General features: G+C 41.6%; 1 protein-coding gene across 1 annotated transcript in view; it reads left to right on the top strand.

The window, feature by feature from the left end:
• Window positions 1–18,074, top strand: part of TRPM1 (transient receptor potential cation channel subfamily M member 1) — a 65,965-nt gene that overhangs the window by 20,974 nt on the left and 26,917 nt on the right. Inside the window, exons 11-18 of the mRNA XM_040642667.1 lie at window positions 54–194; window positions 1,072–1,101; window positions 3,342–3,634; window positions 5,778–6,006; window positions 12,410–12,557; window positions 12,744–12,862; window positions 15,103–15,231; window positions 17,411–17,662. Of these exons, the coding sequence (XP_040498601.1) occupies window positions 54–194; window positions 1,072–1,101; window positions 3,342–3,634; window positions 5,778–6,006; window positions 12,410–12,557; window positions 12,744–12,862; window positions 15,103–15,231; window positions 17,411–17,662 (1,341 nt within the window). The remainder of the gene's footprint in view (window positions 1–53; window positions 195–1,071; window positions 1,102–3,341; window positions 3,635–5,777; window positions 6,007–12,409; window positions 12,558–12,743; window positions 12,863–15,102; window positions 15,232–17,410; window positions 17,663–18,074) is intronic.

The following is an 18,074-nucleotide window of genomic DNA, read 5'->3' on the forward strand; positions in this document are numbered from 1 at the left end:
CACACTTGGAATGCATTCTTGCAGGGCCTAAGACACACCTTCTTTTCTTCCAGGGCAACCTGCCACCTGATTACCACATCAGCCTCATTGACATAGGGCTTGTGCTGGAGTACCTCATGGGTGGAGCATACCGCTGCAATTATACTCGGAAGAGCTTTCGGACCCTTTACAACAACTTGTTTGGACCTAAGAGGGTAGAACAAAATGAACTTGTGATGTTCTATGGTCCCTTGCTGTCCTTTCCAGTATAACTCAGCCTGTTCAAAGCCAAGTTCATCATCCCATCCCCAAGTGCACCTTTCCTTCCTCCTGTAGCAATCCAGGTGTGAGGCTGCACGGTCCCTAGAGATGCCCCTGTTTCACACAGAGCCTGTATCCCCTGAATAAGGCAGGCCCTTGGCCCATCAATTACATCTGCTCCTGTCTTTTGTCTGCAACAGACTTCCTCCTGGGCTGTCTTGTCTGCCTTCTCCAATCCATCCTACTCCTATAGCCACCTTCATCTTCCAAAGCAAGGGACCGTGCACTCCCTGCTCAAATACTTACAGTGCTCCCCACCACCTGAGGGATCACTGCCAAGCTCTTTATCACAGCATCCAAGCCTCTCTGACAGCCTGAGAGCTGTTCCACGCTGTCATGGGAGACCACAAACCTCTGCCAAAATCAAATTGTACTATTGTACCAGCCATGTCTTTCCCCTGATCAAAATTCCGTGCATATTGCAAGCCCAACCCAAATGTCAGATCTTCCATGAAGCCCTCCTCTTGCCCCCCACATAGAGCCCCGAAAGCTCTGTGTCTGCATTTCTGTTAGTGAACTCTCTAGTTCTACCTGGAATAAGGGTCATGTGTTTGCACAACTTTCTTCTCTGACTTTGGCTGTCCAGAAGCAGTTTCCATATTAGAGCATTTCCTTTCCTTGTGTATTGCCCTCAATTGTTAATGATACAAAGTACTTGTTAACCTAGGATTCTGTCCCCTACTAACAACACTGCTAAGGTACTACTAACGTTACTGCTACTACCACTAGTTATCTGATTAACTGGATGTTTTTTCCTCTTTTATTATGCAGCCTAAAGCTCTTAAACTTCTAGGAATGGAAGTAAGTAAGATATGTTTTCATTGGTTTTATATCGTCATCAAATATATGTAGCCCTCTTTGTGTTGTATTTGTTTGATGTAAAATAGAGGTTGTTTTCAATGGATCAAGGAAATGTTTTATAACATTTTATAGCCATGTGTGGATTTTTATTTAATTTGGTATATTCTTTAAATATATGTGTGTATGTGTGTAGGTGTGTGTGTGTGTGTGTGTGTATTTAGAGGTGGGGAAGGGCAGAGGGAGAGAGAGAGTCTTAAGCTGGCTCCACCCTCAACATGGAGCCTGATGCAGGGCCAATTTGGTATATTATGTGTTTATTTTTAAATTTCTATATGGCAATTTTTAACCTCTATAGAACAACCTTCCCTAAATTACTGTAATTGCAGTTTTACGGAGACAAATTAGAAAACTATAACAAAAACATTTAAATCCAGGTCAAGGTATGGCAGTTTCAGTAGAAATGTCACAACTAACTCATTAAGAGACTGTAACAATTAGGTCAGCCATGAATAACGCATGATAGGAATTGGAGAGCCAGGCCCCCAGCCCAGCCACTTCAGTTGTGTGAATGTGGGCAAGTTATTCAGACTTTGGGGCACAACTTCCTCATCTGAGGGAATGGAAGAAATTCACAACCTCTGAGGCATTGAAGAGTAAGTGTCGGTAATTGGGAAAGCTGTTTGCAAAAGAATAAATATCCGTGTCTATTATTCCACTGAGTACTGAGGTTTTAGCCTGCAATAATCTGAGCCCCACAAATTTTCATTTTGCTTCCATGTTTCACCCCCAATTCTCTCTGTCGTTACACATCTTTCTTTTGGATCCTGTTCTATTTTCAGAACCATCCTTGATCATCCTTTTAGGAAATGGAAATTTTGGCCTTCCCTTTGCACCATACACATGAAAGGACAAAGCTCATTTAAAAGGGAATGTTTGCTACCCTTAAACATTGATAGGGAAACCTACGACATTTTTCTCTATCCCTTTCTACATTTTCCTATTAATCTCTGGTTCACCTATGTCTGGCAAATGAGCATTGATATTGGGAGACTTCCCCGAGGAAATAAACTTAACCTCTCCCGGGGTGTGTTTGTATATTAGTGTATTCTTTGTTTCAGTTTTGCAGCATGTCCTCAGGCTTTTTAAAATATTTATTATTGAAGTATAGGTGACACACAATGTGATATTAGTTTCAGGTGTACAACCGATTCAACAGTTCTATGCATTACTCAGTGCTCACCCCGATAAGCGTTGTCGTCATCGGTCACCATACGGTGTTATTACAACGTTATTGACTATATTCTCTATGCTGTACTTTTCTTCTCTATGACTTGTTTATTTTATAACTGGAAGTATGTACCCCTGAGTCCCCTTTACTTATTTCACCCATCCCTCCACACCTTCCCCTCTGACAACCACCAGTTTTTTCTTTGTATATAAGTCTGGGTTTGTTTGTTTGTTTGTTTGTTTGTTTGTCTGCTTATTTATTCGTTTTTTTTTTTCTAGGTTCCACATGTAGGTGAAATCATGTAGTATTAGTCTTTGTCTGACTTATTTCATGTAGCGTAGTACCTTCTATGTCCACCCATGTTGTTGCAAATGGCAAGATTTCATTCTTTTTGATGGCTGAGTAATATTGCATTGTGCATAAATACCACATCTTTATTCATTCATCTATTGATGGACACGTGTTGCTTTCACATCTTAGCTATTGTAAATAATACTGCAATAAATGCAGGGGCTCATGTATCTTTTCAAATTAGTGTTTTTGTTTTCTTTGAGTAAATGCCCAGCAGTGGAATTACTGTATCATAGGGTAGGTCTATTTTTAATTTTTTGAGGAACCTCCATGCTGTTTTCCACAGCGGCTGCACCAGCTTGCATTCCCACCAACAGTGCAGGAGGATTCTCCACATCCCCACCTACGCTTGTTATTTGTATGCCCTCAGTTTTCAAAGGCTTGTGGGAAAAAAAAACAAAACCCTGACAACCCAGGAGTATAAATTCATCAAACTGTAGCATGCCTTTTCAGTCCATTTGGGTTTAGATGGTTTACTTATTATAAAAAAACATGTGCTTCTTTTCACAAGAATTAATATACTAAGTGGGAACAGCAGATGTATTTATAAAATCTCTTTATTAATGCTGACAAAGGGGTCTTCCTTTTTTTTGGTCGTCATGAAACCCTTTGCTGTGCACTTATGGCAGAACCATGAAAAAATGTGCTTGTCTCCTCTCAGGACGATGAGCCTCCAGCCAAAGGGAAGAAGAAGAAAAAGAAGAAGAAGGAGGAAGAGATTGACATTGATGTGGATGACCCTGCTGTGAGTCGGTTCCAGTACCCTTTCCACGAGCTGATGGTGTGGGCCGTGCTGATGAAGCGCCAGAAAATGGCGGTCTTCCTCTGGCAGCGAGGCGAGGAGAGCATGGCCAAGGCCCTGGTGGCCTGTAAGCTCTACAAGTCCATGGCCCACGAGTCCTCCGAGAGTGAGCTGGTGGACGATATCTCCCAGGATTTGGACAACAACTCGAAGTTAGTGTCTTGAGGGAACTTAAGAACCAGGAGAGACTATTGTCCTGAGGACCTGTCCCTTTGGGGGAGGGCGGCAATATTTTTCTCATTTAAGTCCAATTATGTTTAAAGCTTGGTCACAAATCACTTTGTCCATCATGTCAATATTTTTTTCTTCTGTCTCTCTGAGGTATTTCTAGACTGTCATTGTTTTGTTTTTTTACTGCCCTCTCATGGGAACTATTGAAACAGAGTTTTAATGTGAAGACAGTGAAACAGATTTCCATACAGAAACACACAAAAGAGTACAACTCCAGTGAACATGTGCCTCTGAACTTGACTTTCCCAAGTGCTCCTCCATTTCTCTCCCATTTAGGTGGGACAGGACAGCTAGAGGGTCCTGCAGCTGAGTATTTCCCTTCTCCCAGGCCAGTTAGGCTCTGAGAATATCCCAGTAAGATGGGCTATGGCTAACTCGTTTCTCCTTTGGGCAGGCCTTGTTAAGAAGAACAGAGTACACTGACATATTTCTCTGTCTCTATGGTTTTGGAAGCAGAAGTTTGCCCTGTGACCTCAATTCTCTGATGAATTTAGAAGAGCTGTCAATTTTCAGCTTGTCCAGTTTTTCACTTATCGTTAAGACAGACTGGTCACTCCTAAGTCCCTTAGGTGCAGAACCAAAAACAGAAGTCCCAGTCCAACTTTATAGACCCATGAACTTGAGGCCTATACAAGCAGCTCTGGCAACCTCTAACATGTCTGACATCTCTGTCTCCTGAGGCATGCTGCTTTTATTTTCTAAATAAAATTAGATCACTAGCTGATTTCTACACATTGAGAATTCAAGGTCATCTAACATATGAGGAGGTATTCCCCTGTCTCAGTAGGTTGGTAAATGCTTTCCCTCTGCTTGCTGGAGGATTCTCATGGTAATATGTCACCCCACAGCCTGTAGGACTTGCGGCCAGAGAGCATTCCTCTTCAGGGAACAGGGAAGGCCATTCTTCCACACATAATTCCTCCCTTCTACCTCCTTCAGCTCATCATTGGAATGAAATCTTACCGAAAATGGAGAAACAAAAACTTCATGAAGGGTGATCACTATGGAACTTTATCTAAACCACATTCCATGAAAAATGGTGAAAGAATAGGGAATGTTTATGACTGCCATCGAATATTTGAACGAGGGTCATGCAGAAAATGGAATAAATTTTATGTTTACAGGGGCGCCTGTGTGGCCCAGTGAGTTAAGCATCTGCCTTCAGCTCCGGTCATGATCTCAGTGCCCTGGGATCGAACCCCACACTGGGCTCTTAACTCAATGGGGAGTCTGCTTCTTCCTCTCCCTCTGTGCTCGCTCTTTCTTTCTTTCTTTCTTTCTTTCTTTCTTTCTTTCTCTCTCACTTTCTCTCAAGTAAAAAATTTTTTTAAAAAAACTTTAAAAACATTTTATGTTTATAATTAAACTTATGTCATCCTCTCTCCCCTTCCCCCAACTTGGCTCCCATTACTTCCCCACCCTCCACCTCCAACAACTAGGCCCTTGCTGCTCTAGGCCCCCAAGACAACTAGAACCTCTCTCTTTCATAGCACTGTGAGTGTTGAGTTCTCTTGTGTCCAGTGTGTTACTGAAGTATTGCTCACACGCAGAGAAAGGCAACCACACAAATGTGTTCACAAACAGAACACACTGGTATGACCAGAACCTAGATCAAGAAACAGGACCTTGCCCACACCAACCAGGCCTCCTGGTGTCCCCTTTCAATGTCCACGTGTACCCTCCACAAAGGGTAGTCATATTCTGACTTCCATCACCACAGGGGCTTTGCTGTCCTTTCTGTCTGCATCCCTGTTCTATAAACACTCGAGGGAAGGAAATTTGTCTTCTCGTCTCTGTGCCCCCAGGGCCTGGGGGGCAGATGTGGGGTCAGTCTAAACTCCCTTTGCAGCAAGAGCAGTCAGTCCCCCAACATGACTGAGCACAGAGCCCTGGTCCCAGCCATTCCCATCTGGGGACATACCCCATGACCTTTCGGACTGCAGAGGATTGGAAATCCAGGATTCTGTGTCCTATGGCTCCATGACATCCCTGTGGACACGTCTCTCTGACAAAGAGTGTATGGCCGCTGCAGCTTCAGCCCTGATTGCATTTCCTTCCCTCCAGAGACTTTGGCCAGCTTGCCGTGGAGTTGTTAGACCAGTCCTATAAGCACGACGAGCAGATCGCCATGAAACTGCTGACCTATGAGCTCAAGAACTGGAGCAACTCCACCTGCCTCAAGCTGGCGGTGGCAGCCAAACACCGGGACTTCATCGCTCACACCTGCAGCCAGATGCTGCTGACTGACATGTGGATGGGAAGGCTGCGAATGAGGAAAAACCCCGGACTAAAAGTACGTAGGACTTGTTGTGAGCTCTTACTCTGCACTTTGCTGACTGGGCACTTCCTGTGGATTGTTTCATTTATGCCTCTGAGCAACCCCATCGGGGAGATGCTTGCCTTACAGTAGAAAACCTGGCACTTCAATGTTAAGTCACTTACCTAGGGTCTGAGCTGGTGAGACGTGGGTCCAGGACCTGCACCCAGGTGGTCAGATGCCTGACCAAACCAGCATGCCTGGCTTACAGAGCTTGGAGTCCACCCTAACTATCCACATGCCCCCGGACAGGCCATCTACCTGCCATTAAAGCAGGCACCTGAGCTCATTCTTTTTTTAATATTTTTATATTTATTATATTTTATTTTATTTTTTGTTATTATTATGTTCAATTAGCCAACATATAGTACATCATTAGTTTTTGATGTAGTGTTCAATGATTCATTAGTTGTGTATAACACCCAGTGCTCATTGCATTTGCATGCAAATGGTGGGTATTCATTGTTTCTGTTGGCTGAGTAATATTCCATAGAACTCTTTCTGTGATCCCTTTACAAATCTGAAATTGTGTGATATTATTTTAATTGGTGATGTTTTCATTACATGGGGTTTATAAGAGAATATGATGTTATGAATGGGTTTGAAAAGGATGTAGTGGGTAGAAAAGTGTATTGTGATCAAATCCTAGTTCTGCTGCTTACTACTGTTAATGACCAGGTTACTTTTTTTTTTTTTAAGTAGGCTCCACACCCAGCATGGAGCCCAATGCAGGGCTTGAACTCATGACCTTGAGATCAAGACCTGAGCTGAGATCAAGAGGTGGATACTTAACCAACTCAGCCACCCAGGCACACTAACTATTAGGTTATCTTGAGAAGAGATCCCAATCTTCAGATAACCCAGTCCCTAATGGAAATATTATACCAATCTCATGGGATTGCCATGAGAGTAAAGAAAAGACACTATATGTTGTGCTGTGTGGTTCTGGCAAATAGAAGCCACTCCATGTCTTAAGAATATGAAGGTGATGCTTTATCCCTGTATGAAAACTGAGCAGCAGGATTAAAAGTCAGTCAGATTAAATGCATATAAGGAGTCAGTGAGATCCAGAAGAAAGTGCTCAAGAAGAATAGAAATGAGTCCAATAAATAGATGGAGTTACTGAGAAGCTACAAGTATCAGAGATACAGGTTAAGGAAACAAGAACAGTTTCTTAACAAGAAAATCCTTCATGAGAACATAGAAGGGAAATCAAATTTCAGGAAGAAAACAAAAATGCACACAAAAATTAAGGTTCAATTATGATTCAAATTAATATTCAGAATGATTCTGAGCAGCTGGTAGAATGTAAAAAAGACCATTTGACCTCTGATGCCAAGAACATGATCCTTTTGTGGCGCCAGAATTCTACATTAAAATTGCCATATGGCCATGCAATAAACAATATTTATATAGTAATAAAAACGGAAATGCTTTTTCTTGGTTTTCAGCTTTTAGAACAGTCCCGTAGACAAAGCATTGAAGACTCAAATATTATTCCTAAACAGGGTACAAATGCCACCAAGTATGAAAATACAAAAGCAAGGTCACAGCTGGGAAAAACTGGGTGGTGGAAGGCAGAAGGGAGGGTAGTAAGAAGGATAATGTCCCATATTATAAAGTGGGCAATTGAGACTATCAAAAGTTGTTGAGACAGGTGATAAAGGTTTCAGTTTATGACATCAAGTTACAAAGACAACTTTGTAGGAATTGAAAATATTCCTGTGGCTATTAAAAATGGAGCTGAGGAATAGGATGTCAATAGGTAATACTTACATTATCAAAGAAATAGCAACATAAAATATCACTCAAGTTGTTCAGAATGTGAAATTATCAATAAGGACTAAAACCAGAAATAGTTCAAAGTGATTATCTCAAAATATAATTCAAAGATTTCTCTTGAAGACAAATGATTTGAAATTATATATTGAAAAAACACATTCCAAACCTGAGTTTATCAACCCAGAACAACCACGATCAAAGCACATTTTTATTTTTTTATTTTTATTTTTTATAATATTTTTATTATGTTATGTTAGTCACCATACAGTATATCCTTAGTTTTTGATGTAATGTTCCATGATTCATTACTTAACGCACATTTTTAAATTACTGGATTTTAGTAAAAAAGAAAAAACTCTCTGGGCATCCAGGCAAAACACAACAAAAGTGACTTACAAGGGAAAGAAAATTAGATTATTGTTAGACATTCAACAGCAACCACTTGTGTCAGGGAGAAAAAAAAATGGAATGTATCATATAGATACTCCCAGAAGAAAAATGATAGGCCAGGATTTTATACCCAAAAAAGTGACTGTTAAATATAAGGGGTACACACAAACTTTTACCAACAGGCAAGAATCCCAGGAAGTGTTGTTCCTAGGAACTCTTTCTGAAGACTCTATTAGAGAATGAGCTTCCAAGAACCAAAAAAACCAGAGAGGAACAGTATAAGGACCAATGATGAGCCTCAGATAGATATTTACTTACAGTGCTGAGACTAAGGGAGGGCTAAGAGGAAGAGAGGGTAGGATGTAACGGCTATGTGTTCTGATAATGTAGATATAATATAACCATTCTCAAAGGGAGAGAGAATCAGAGCACTTATGCAAAAAAAAAAGAAAAGAAAAGAAAAGAAAAAGAATGAAAAGTAACTGTTTTCAGTAATCATGATTGATTGTAGTAGTATTAGAATTGTTATTCTGAAACTATAAAGTTAAAGCAACTGAGTACTGAGGGATATTTTAATTCTAGCATCATGTCAGTCCTTGAGAACTAGGACTCAGTGTGAAACAAAAGGAAACACAGCTAGTCTAGAAAGGGGTAAGCGCAAAGCCTATAGCACTTAACTGGAAACATCAACATAAACTCATTCTACCTCTGACCAATGAAAAGCCTAGAAACAATGACCTACCCAAAAGCCACGAACATCTCCAATGCCCAGACTGTGGTCTTGAAATACCATTTCCTACTAACTGGAGCCAGAATTTCTTAGAGAAATTGTCCATTCCAGATCTGGAGCAAGAAATGTATAACATCAGCCGGGAACATCTGGACACATCAGATGACAAAGAAGCTATCAAAGACCAGTAGAGGGGTGCCTGGGTGGCACAGCGGTTAAGCGTCTGCCTTCGGCTCAGGGCGTGATCCCAGCGTTACGGAATCGAGCCCCACATCAGGCTCCTCCACTATGAGCCTGCTTCTTCCTCTCCCACTCCCTCTGCTGTGTTCCCTCTCTCGCTGGCTGTCTCTATCTCTGTTGAATAAATAAATAAAATCTTTAAAAAAAAAAAAAAGACCAGTAGAGTAAGAATAGGGAGACCAGGAGCACTCGAAGAGGCTTCCACAGGCCAAAGATGGGACACTTTGACTTTCAATAATATTACTAATAGCAATAGAGGGAAACATATCATGCATGTTTAAATCCATGAGTTTATAATGACATTTTAATACCTTCAGTGGATGATAAGAAACCAATTCATTATCTTGAAGATAGTTAAATTAAGAATTAAGAATTTAGCCTACATTTCCTAAATGAACTCAACCATGGATAACCAGTGAGTAGATGAAGAGAAATGTGAAAGTCTTCATAAATTTATTCCAACTAAGAAATGAAAAATAAGGGGTGCCTGGGTGGCTCAGTTGGTTAAGCATCTGCCTTCAGCTCAGGTCATGATCTCGGGATCCTGGGATGGAACCCCATACCGGGCTCCCTGCTCGGCAGGGGAGTCTGCTTCTCCCTTTCTCTCTGCCCCTCCCCGTGCTTGTGCTGACACTCTCTCTTTCAAATAAATAAATAAAATCTTTTTAAAAAATAAATGATAGAGTTAGAACATCACCAATTCTCAACACCCAGTGAGTTACCGAATCTAACAAGCATCAATGGCTGCGAACATCACCAAGAGCTTTCTGATGAAAGAACACACGACCTACCATCTCAGCAAAGGGCTTGAACCTGGGTCTGGTCAGGCCTCTGCATCCAGCTGCCAAGTGGACAGAGGAACACCTCAAATAGCACAGGAGTCATGTAATCCCCCAATTCCACTCCATGATCAACTCTACAGGTCCAAATCCTCTAGCTCTTCAACGGATAAACAGCCAGAACATATGCATATTAAAAAACAATTTAAAAAACATACCAGAATTTTGAAGGGCAAAATTAAACTGTAGTGTCTACCACAGCACTGTCCAATAGAAATAATATGCAAGCCACATATGTCATTAAAAATTTTCTAGTTACAAAAGTAAAACTTTTAATCATTATTAAAAAAAGCTATTTAAAAGTGCATTGTACTACTGGGTATTTACCCCAAAGATACAGACGTAGTGAAGAGAAGGGCCATATGCATCCCAATGTTCATAGCAGCATTGTCCACAATAGCTAAATCGTGGAAGGAGCGAGATGCCCTTCAACAGCTCTTTCCATATTATTATATAGGAAGTTCTCATTCTTTCCCAGCTGGGTCATATCCCGTTATTTCAGATTCATATTTAGCCAGTCTGCTCTGAAGCCATGGAGGTCACTCCTGTCTTGCAGGGTTACACCCACTGCCACAGTGAATGCTCTTGGACACAAATACAGATAAACGTCCAGAAGTGGAATTGGTGGCCCCATGGGGATATATGCTTGCAATTTTGACAGGTTCAACCAGCCTCCTCTGTGAGGATTTTTCCAATTTACACTTCCACCAACAATGTAGGAGAATGCCTATTTTCCCACAGTCTCCCCGATGCAGAGGAGGAGTAAACTTTTGAATTTTTCTAATCTGATGGTAAACAACGACATCCTTGTGTAGTTACTGTGCATTTATCTCATTTTGAGTGAGGTTGAGAGCATTTTCCTGTCAGTACCAACGTTTCAGCTCACAGCCTTTGCCTGTTTTTCCGCTGGATTGTTGAAATTTTTTTCTCAATTTCTAGGAACTCCTTTCTAATTAGAAAGATTAGCCCTTTGCCTGTCACATGAGCTGCAAATATGTTTTCCCATGAGTTGTTTTTTACTTTGGTTAAGACTTTTCTTTTTTTTTTTTTTTTGCTGTACAGATCTTTGTGCTTTTTTTTTTAAACTGATCTTTTCTTTGATTGCTTCTTTTATTTTACTAATTATTTTTTTAATTAAGGTGTAACTGCTTCTTGATTTGGGGGCATAATTAGAAAGGCCTTCCCCCGACCATCTTCTGAAAAATTCTCACGTGATTCTTTTTAGTTTTTTTACATTCTTCCCATACCACTACCTTTTTTTTCTTCCATGAAATCTTTAATCGTTAATTTATGCTGGCGAGTGGTAGAATCCAACTTAAAAGTATTCTGGATGATCACCTGGTTCCTCAATACCACTTATTAAATAGTCCATCTTTATTCTTCCAACTTGAGGTTGTACTTTAACCTTATGCTAATTTTTGATGTGTATTTGAATCTATTTCTGGACTTTCTATTCTATTCCTTTGTTTGGTCTATTCATGCACCTATACTGTGCTGTCTTAATTATGGATTTTTTATTGTATAATATAATATAAATTTTAACATACGGTAGAAATAACCCCTCTGTGATGTTCTTAATAATGGATCACTGAGGGGCGCCTGGGTGGCTCAGTCGTTAAGCGTCTGCCTTCGGCTCAGGGCGTGATCCTGGCGTTCTGGGATCGAGCCCCGCATCAGGCTCCTCTGCTGGGAGCCTGCTTCTTCCTCTCCCACTCCCCTGCTTGTGTTCCCTCTCTCGCTGGCTCTCTCTCTCCAATAAATAAAATCTTTAAAAAAAAATAATGGATCCCTGAGGGAAATTTTTCAAACTCAGCACTGAACACGAGGAACAGATTTCCGTATTGGAAACATTGATCACAGCACTGATGAAACTGACAACAAACTTTTCCTTCCATGGGCTGGGCCATCCTTTTGTCTAGATCAAGCCCGAATTACATTTGTCTTCCAATTCTTGACCCGTACATCCACATTTACATCTAAGTTATTCTATATAAAATGCTTTCTATCTAGTTCACCAAAGGTATTTTTATATTTTATGTATTTATTCTCCTTCCTATTATTATATTTTAATCTAAAGATTTACCTGCTTTGAAACTCAGTGTAAGTTCTCTGCTTTTTTAAGACAGGATTCCACACAATACTGCTTGCTGTTTATCTGAAATAATTTGGTGCAAGTTCTTAAATTTTTCACAATCTGTGACCCTATACCAATGTATCAAGCCGAATAAACCACAGAACCTCAGAGCAGTGATAAACCTGTTCTAGGACTGCTCAATTTATTGAGTAACGCTGAAGGTCATCATTTTAAAATTTTATGTATACTAGGAAAATGTTCTAGAATTGCCACAGCCTTAAAAATCTAAAAATCTTTAAAACTTTTTTTTCTCATTCTACATAGGTTATAATGGGGATTCTCCTTCCCCCCACCATCTTGTTTTTGGAATTTCGCACATATGATGACTTCTCATATCAGACATCCAAGGAGAATGAAGATGGCAAAGAGAAAGAAGAGGAGAATATGGTCAGTGCTACTCTTGATCATAACAGTATCAATTCACTCTCATTTTCAAAATTGTTGAGATTTCTCTTACCATGAGTTTAGAAGCCACAATAATGGGGGAACTCCATATAATTCTTTATTTTCGAAGACACCTATCTGTTAAATGCTGTGCATTTCCCATTTGGCAACCTGCTTGCCGTGTGCCGTTCTGTTTTCCAGGACACAAATGCAGACGCGGGTTCAAGAAAGGGTGATGAGGAGAATGCGCACAAAAAGCAAAGAAGCATTCCCATTGGAACGAAGATCTGTGAATTCTATAACGCTCCCATTGTCAAGTTCTGGTTTTACACAGTAAGGCTTCCTCCTTAGCATCTGCCATGTAACATGTTTTGAACACACAGAATTGTGACACTCGAGAAACATGTCAAAAGCTTTTAAAAATGTTTTAAAATTCCCAGAATTAAAATGAAGTATGAAAACAAAATCGGGACTAATTCAGATCTTCAGCTAAGACTGTATCTGGGTATCTTTTTTTTTTTTTTAAGATTTTATTTATTTATTTGACAGAGAGAGAGACAGCCAGCGAGAGAGGGAACACAAGCAGGGGGAGTGGGAGAGGAAGAAGCAGGCTTCCAGCAGAGGAGCCTGATGTGGGGCTCGATCCCGTAACGCCGGGATCACGCCCTGAGCCGAAGGCAGACGCTTAACGACTGAGCCACCCAGGCGCCCCTGTATCTGGGTATCTTGTCCTATATTTACATGCATGTAGGAATATGGCCATCCTAGCCCCAAATACACCACTTCGTAAAGCAAAACAGTCCTGTTTGCTTAAGATGAAGGATTTTTTTAATGCCTTCGGTAATACAAACTTAGGGAAATACAGTTTTATTTTTAAATGAACAAAGATGGCTTGTGATTTAAAGAGCAAACTCACAGATGCCATTTTTTTTTTTTTCATAAAACAAGTGGACTTAACAAAGCAGTGTGGTCGAACCCAGATCATAAACTCCTAGAACAGGGGAGGAAATCAAGGCCTCTCCACTCTGAAATGCACACCAAATGACCACTGCTTGGCTGCACACTCTCCTCCAGATGCCTTTGGTGGCCACTGTCTCCATGTCCCCAAGAGCGAGGCACCATCTGTAACAAGAGTGACCCCGGCCTTACATGTGCCTACTATGACTTCTGCAGATAGGCTCTGGCTGCAGGAGGTCCCAGCAGGCACACAGAGGCTCCCACAACCATTGCAATCTGGGGAGGGTGGGACAAGACTACTCATGAAGTCCCAAGCACCAAGCTACGGTCTACACTAGGCAGGCCCTAGCATGGGGTTCCATTTGTAACTAGGCAGGACAGGTGATGGGAGGTGAGGAAATGGGTCCAATCTGTAAATGGGGCATTAGGCAATGGGGTAGGCAGTAGGCAGAGGAAGGCTGCATGGGGACCCAGATCAACCATGGGCCTGGACACCCAACATTTGGTAGCCACAGCTGGTGATGCAGAGAAGCCACTGCTATCCACCTGCTCTGGCCAGAACCAGCTGAGCACCGTTGATGCACCTGGCCTGCAAGAGAGCTCAGCACAAGGCAGAGCCAGGAGGCAGAGGAGCCCCAGTGTCACCCTGCACCTCTAAATACTGTCTCTGGCCTGCGGAAGGACATCGCACGTTTTACAACTTCCCAGGGGATTCGATGCAGCCCAATTTTGAGAACTCTGGTTGTAATCCTTCTGCAAGAATAAATCATCTATGCAAGGGATTTTACCTGTATTACTGGTAAAGATTATACAACTGGGAGGGGTGGGAGGTGAATCTTAAAAAAAAAAAATGCTGAGTCACAAATACACAATTGCTAGAACACCTCACCCCTACCCCTCAACCCCACCCCCATAACTCCTAAAGAGGCCTGGGCCAGCAAAGGCTCTGGAGGTGAAGATTCATCAGCTCCACAGTGACTCAACCTCAGACAATCAACTTCAGACCACCTCCCTCCACCCCACAGCTCACTCCCATATATCTCCAAACTCTGCATCTTTTCTTGCCACAAAGATAGGGAGCATGCTGTGGCCACAGCAAACCATAGATTTGTCAATCCTGATAGTGAAGACTCGGGACAGCTCTGTGCACCTGGGCAGACAGCTCTCACCGCCCCCCCACCTCTAACCTCCCACATCCATCAGCAGCGAAAAGATTCAAGAGGGAAATTTGCAAAGCAGGGAGAGTAAATAACAATTTCCAACTTCCAGGAATGTAGAAGACACATTAGTGAAATATTAAAAATTTCCCTATTTTCATAATTTTGTGCAGCTCCATAATTCCCTCATGAGGGTGACAGTAGCCACAAATACACCTTCATTTAGAAAATGAAATGCCTGTGTCCATATCATCCTGAAGTATAAAATGCCTCCCGACCTGCCCCACAGTTTATCTGCACTGGTGATGTGAACAAGGTTCCTCTAGATGAGTTAGTCCAGTTGGAAATGCAAATTTGTTTTAGAAGACCCGTCAACCTGAAAATAGGATTTTCAAAAGTTTTTTGTTTCCAACACATGTTATTTCCCTAAACACTGCTAATAGTTGTTCTGCCCTTCAGATATCATACTTGGGCTACCTACTGCTATTCAACTATGTCATCCTGGTGCGGATGGACCGCTGGCCCTGTCTCCAAGAGTGGATTGTCATCTCCTACATCGTGAGCCTGGCATTAGAGAAAATACGAGAGGTGATTACTCCAAAGGCCTGTCCCAGCCCCACTGAACGCTGACTTTATTTTTTTTATTTTTATTTTTTTAAGATTTTATTTATTTGACGGAGAGAGAGACAGCCAGCGAGAGAGGGAACACAGGCAGGGGGAGTGGGAGAGGAAGAAGCAGGCTCCCAGCAGAGGAGCCCGATGTGGGGCTCCATCCCAGGACTCCAGGATCATGCCCTGAGCCAAAGGCAGACGCTCAACGACTGAGCCACCCAGACGCCCCTAAACACTGACTTTAATTCAGATATAGCTTCTTACTGCAAAAACACTTCATGCAAATCACGAGTGCCATGGTACCTCTTTCTTTGGGGCTATGACAATCCCAAGTTTATTCCATTCCCTTGCTTAAGATTTCCATGTCTTCTGCTTCCAACTGAATTTAAATTTGCAAATCAAAGCATAAAGCAAAATAAATGATGTTTAGTAATAAAACCAGTCTCAGTGCCTGTAAAAGCAATAGTAAATGCTGCCAGGAGATAAACCAATTACTACAACCGGGTACAAATTTTGGCTCTGTTTACTGGGAACTGAAACTAAAAACAGAGAGAGACACAAGATGATGTTTTACCTACAACTTGGGACTCAGGATCTTGGCTCCCTACCACCTGCAATGGGGGTTCTTCCTTCTTATTAAGGAAGGGCTCTCAGGAGACTCAGAGGGTGGCAAAGGAAATAGGGCCAGATACTTTTCTACAAGTTTTAATTCACTATATTAGCTTGTAAAGGGAAAGCTTATATCCAAGAAAAAATGAATCTGAGTTGAAAAAGCACACAGAAGGATTTCACGTGCTTCTTGCAACCGGTAGAAGACCCAGTACTATTATTTTGCAGTTGTTATTGAACTTTTCACTGAACTGAAAAAAAATAGTGTTGGCAACTTCTTCCCAATAGAGTGAGTTTGATGCTGTCAGTCTAATGAGAGCCTAAGAAACAAAAGAAGTGCCAAATCCAACATTTACAACTCATCTCCTTTGCTACTAGTCTTTCTTTCCTAGTTGGGCTTCATCAAACTCTGCAAATGTTACAACTGAGTTTCCCCAAGTGGCCTGCCATGCCATCCCCACACCACCATGATCCTGCTGAGCCTCAGCCATGTGCTAAGATACTGTTCTATATTCTAGGAGCTCGCCCTCCAGTTATAGCTCACCCTTTGGGCTACAGTGTACACAGGTTGTTAAACTAGTGAATCCCTTCTGTGCTCTTAGCCAAAAAATAGCCCCACCCCATTCCACTTGTGGGGTCTCCAGGACCCACCCAGTCTCCATAACTAAAGGGGTACCACATGGCACAGCATACCCCCACCTTACTGCACACCATAGCTGCGTCCGTGAGGTTCACTCTCTGTGTACCTATGCATGCTGTTTGCTAAATATTTTTAATTTCACCCTGAGGAAGTAGTGATTTTTAATCAGTGGTGGTTTTTTTTTTTTTTAAAGATTTATTTATTTGAGAAACAGAGAGTGTGCATGGGGGGAGAGGCAGAGAGAGAGGGAGAGAGAGGTTCAAGCAGACTCCCTGCTGAGCGCAGAGCCTGACGTGGGGCTGGATCTCGTGACCTTGAGATCATAACCTGAGCCAAAATCCAGTCAGACACTTAACCAACTGAGCCACTGAGGCGCCCCAAATCAATGGTGATTTTTAAAGGGTAATAGCTCAAGTAGGAGAAAAATCATTTAACTTTCCCCTGACTTCTCATATCTAAGTTGCAAAGGAATTGTGGCAAACAAGCATCCCCTAGCCCAATTCTGCCCTCTCCACAAGGTGGATTACCCTTTTGTGAGACCACATGGGTGTATCTCCACTCTAGACTTTTCCTCTTGTACTAACTCTGGAGCGTGGGCTGACAGGCACATATCCAGAGAATTAAAAAGAAATCAAGAGGCAGCTGCTTTAATTTCACCCAGAAGGACATAATTTAGAAGGCATTTCCTGAGAATTTGTGAAACACTGCATCTAGGAATATAGAGGATTCCATGGAATTTCCCTTTCGAGATATCTTTCTCTGTCTGAGAAGATTAGTGTTTAAAGGTCTTAGGCAGGAAATGGGACCAGATGCCCTGGAATGTTCCACGAGTCCTATCTTTCCAAGATTCTAAGAGGCTTCCAACACAGCACTCCCTGTTTATTGTTCTTTGGCATTTGTTTTCAGATCCTTATGTCAGAACCAGGCAAACTCAGCCAGAAAATAAAAGTTTGGCTTCAGGAGTACTGGAACATCACGGACCTTGTGGCCATTTCCATGTTCATGATTGGAGCAATCCTTCGCCTACAGAAGCAGCCATACATGGGCTATGGCCGAGTGATCTACTGTGTGGATATCATCTTCTGGTACATCCGTGTCCTGGACATCTTTGGTGTCAACAAGTATCTGGGGCCCTATGTGATGATGATTGGAAAGATGGTTAGTACTGACACCCCACTAGGAACTAGAGATGCTGTGGTTTTGGTTAAGACCTGAGACCAGGCCTTGGGTGTGGTTTTGTTAGACTTCATTTGGTCTTTCTTTTGCAGTTGGTTTCTTGCAGGAAACATTTTTGCTTTAAGATACATAGTTCTCCTACATGTTGGTATTGTGTTGTATATGTATATATACATGTGTATATATATGTATATATACATGTGTATATATATGTATATATACACACACAGAGTATATACTACTTTATATAGAGAAATACATATATATTGTATATGTGTATAATACTAATATTGTGTGTGTGTGTATATACACACACACACATATATGTATGTTTATAAATATAACAATAACCTGATTCATAACATGGGATGAAAACCAAAAACAAATGAGGCCC

This window comes from Ursus maritimus, unplaced genomic scaffold, assembly GCF_017311325.1.
Source record: "Ursus maritimus isolate PB19 unplaced genomic scaffold, ASM1731132v1 scaffold_27, whole genome shotgun sequence".
Classification (NCBI taxonomy): Eukaryota; Metazoa; Chordata; class Mammalia; order Carnivora; family Ursidae; genus Ursus; species Ursus maritimus.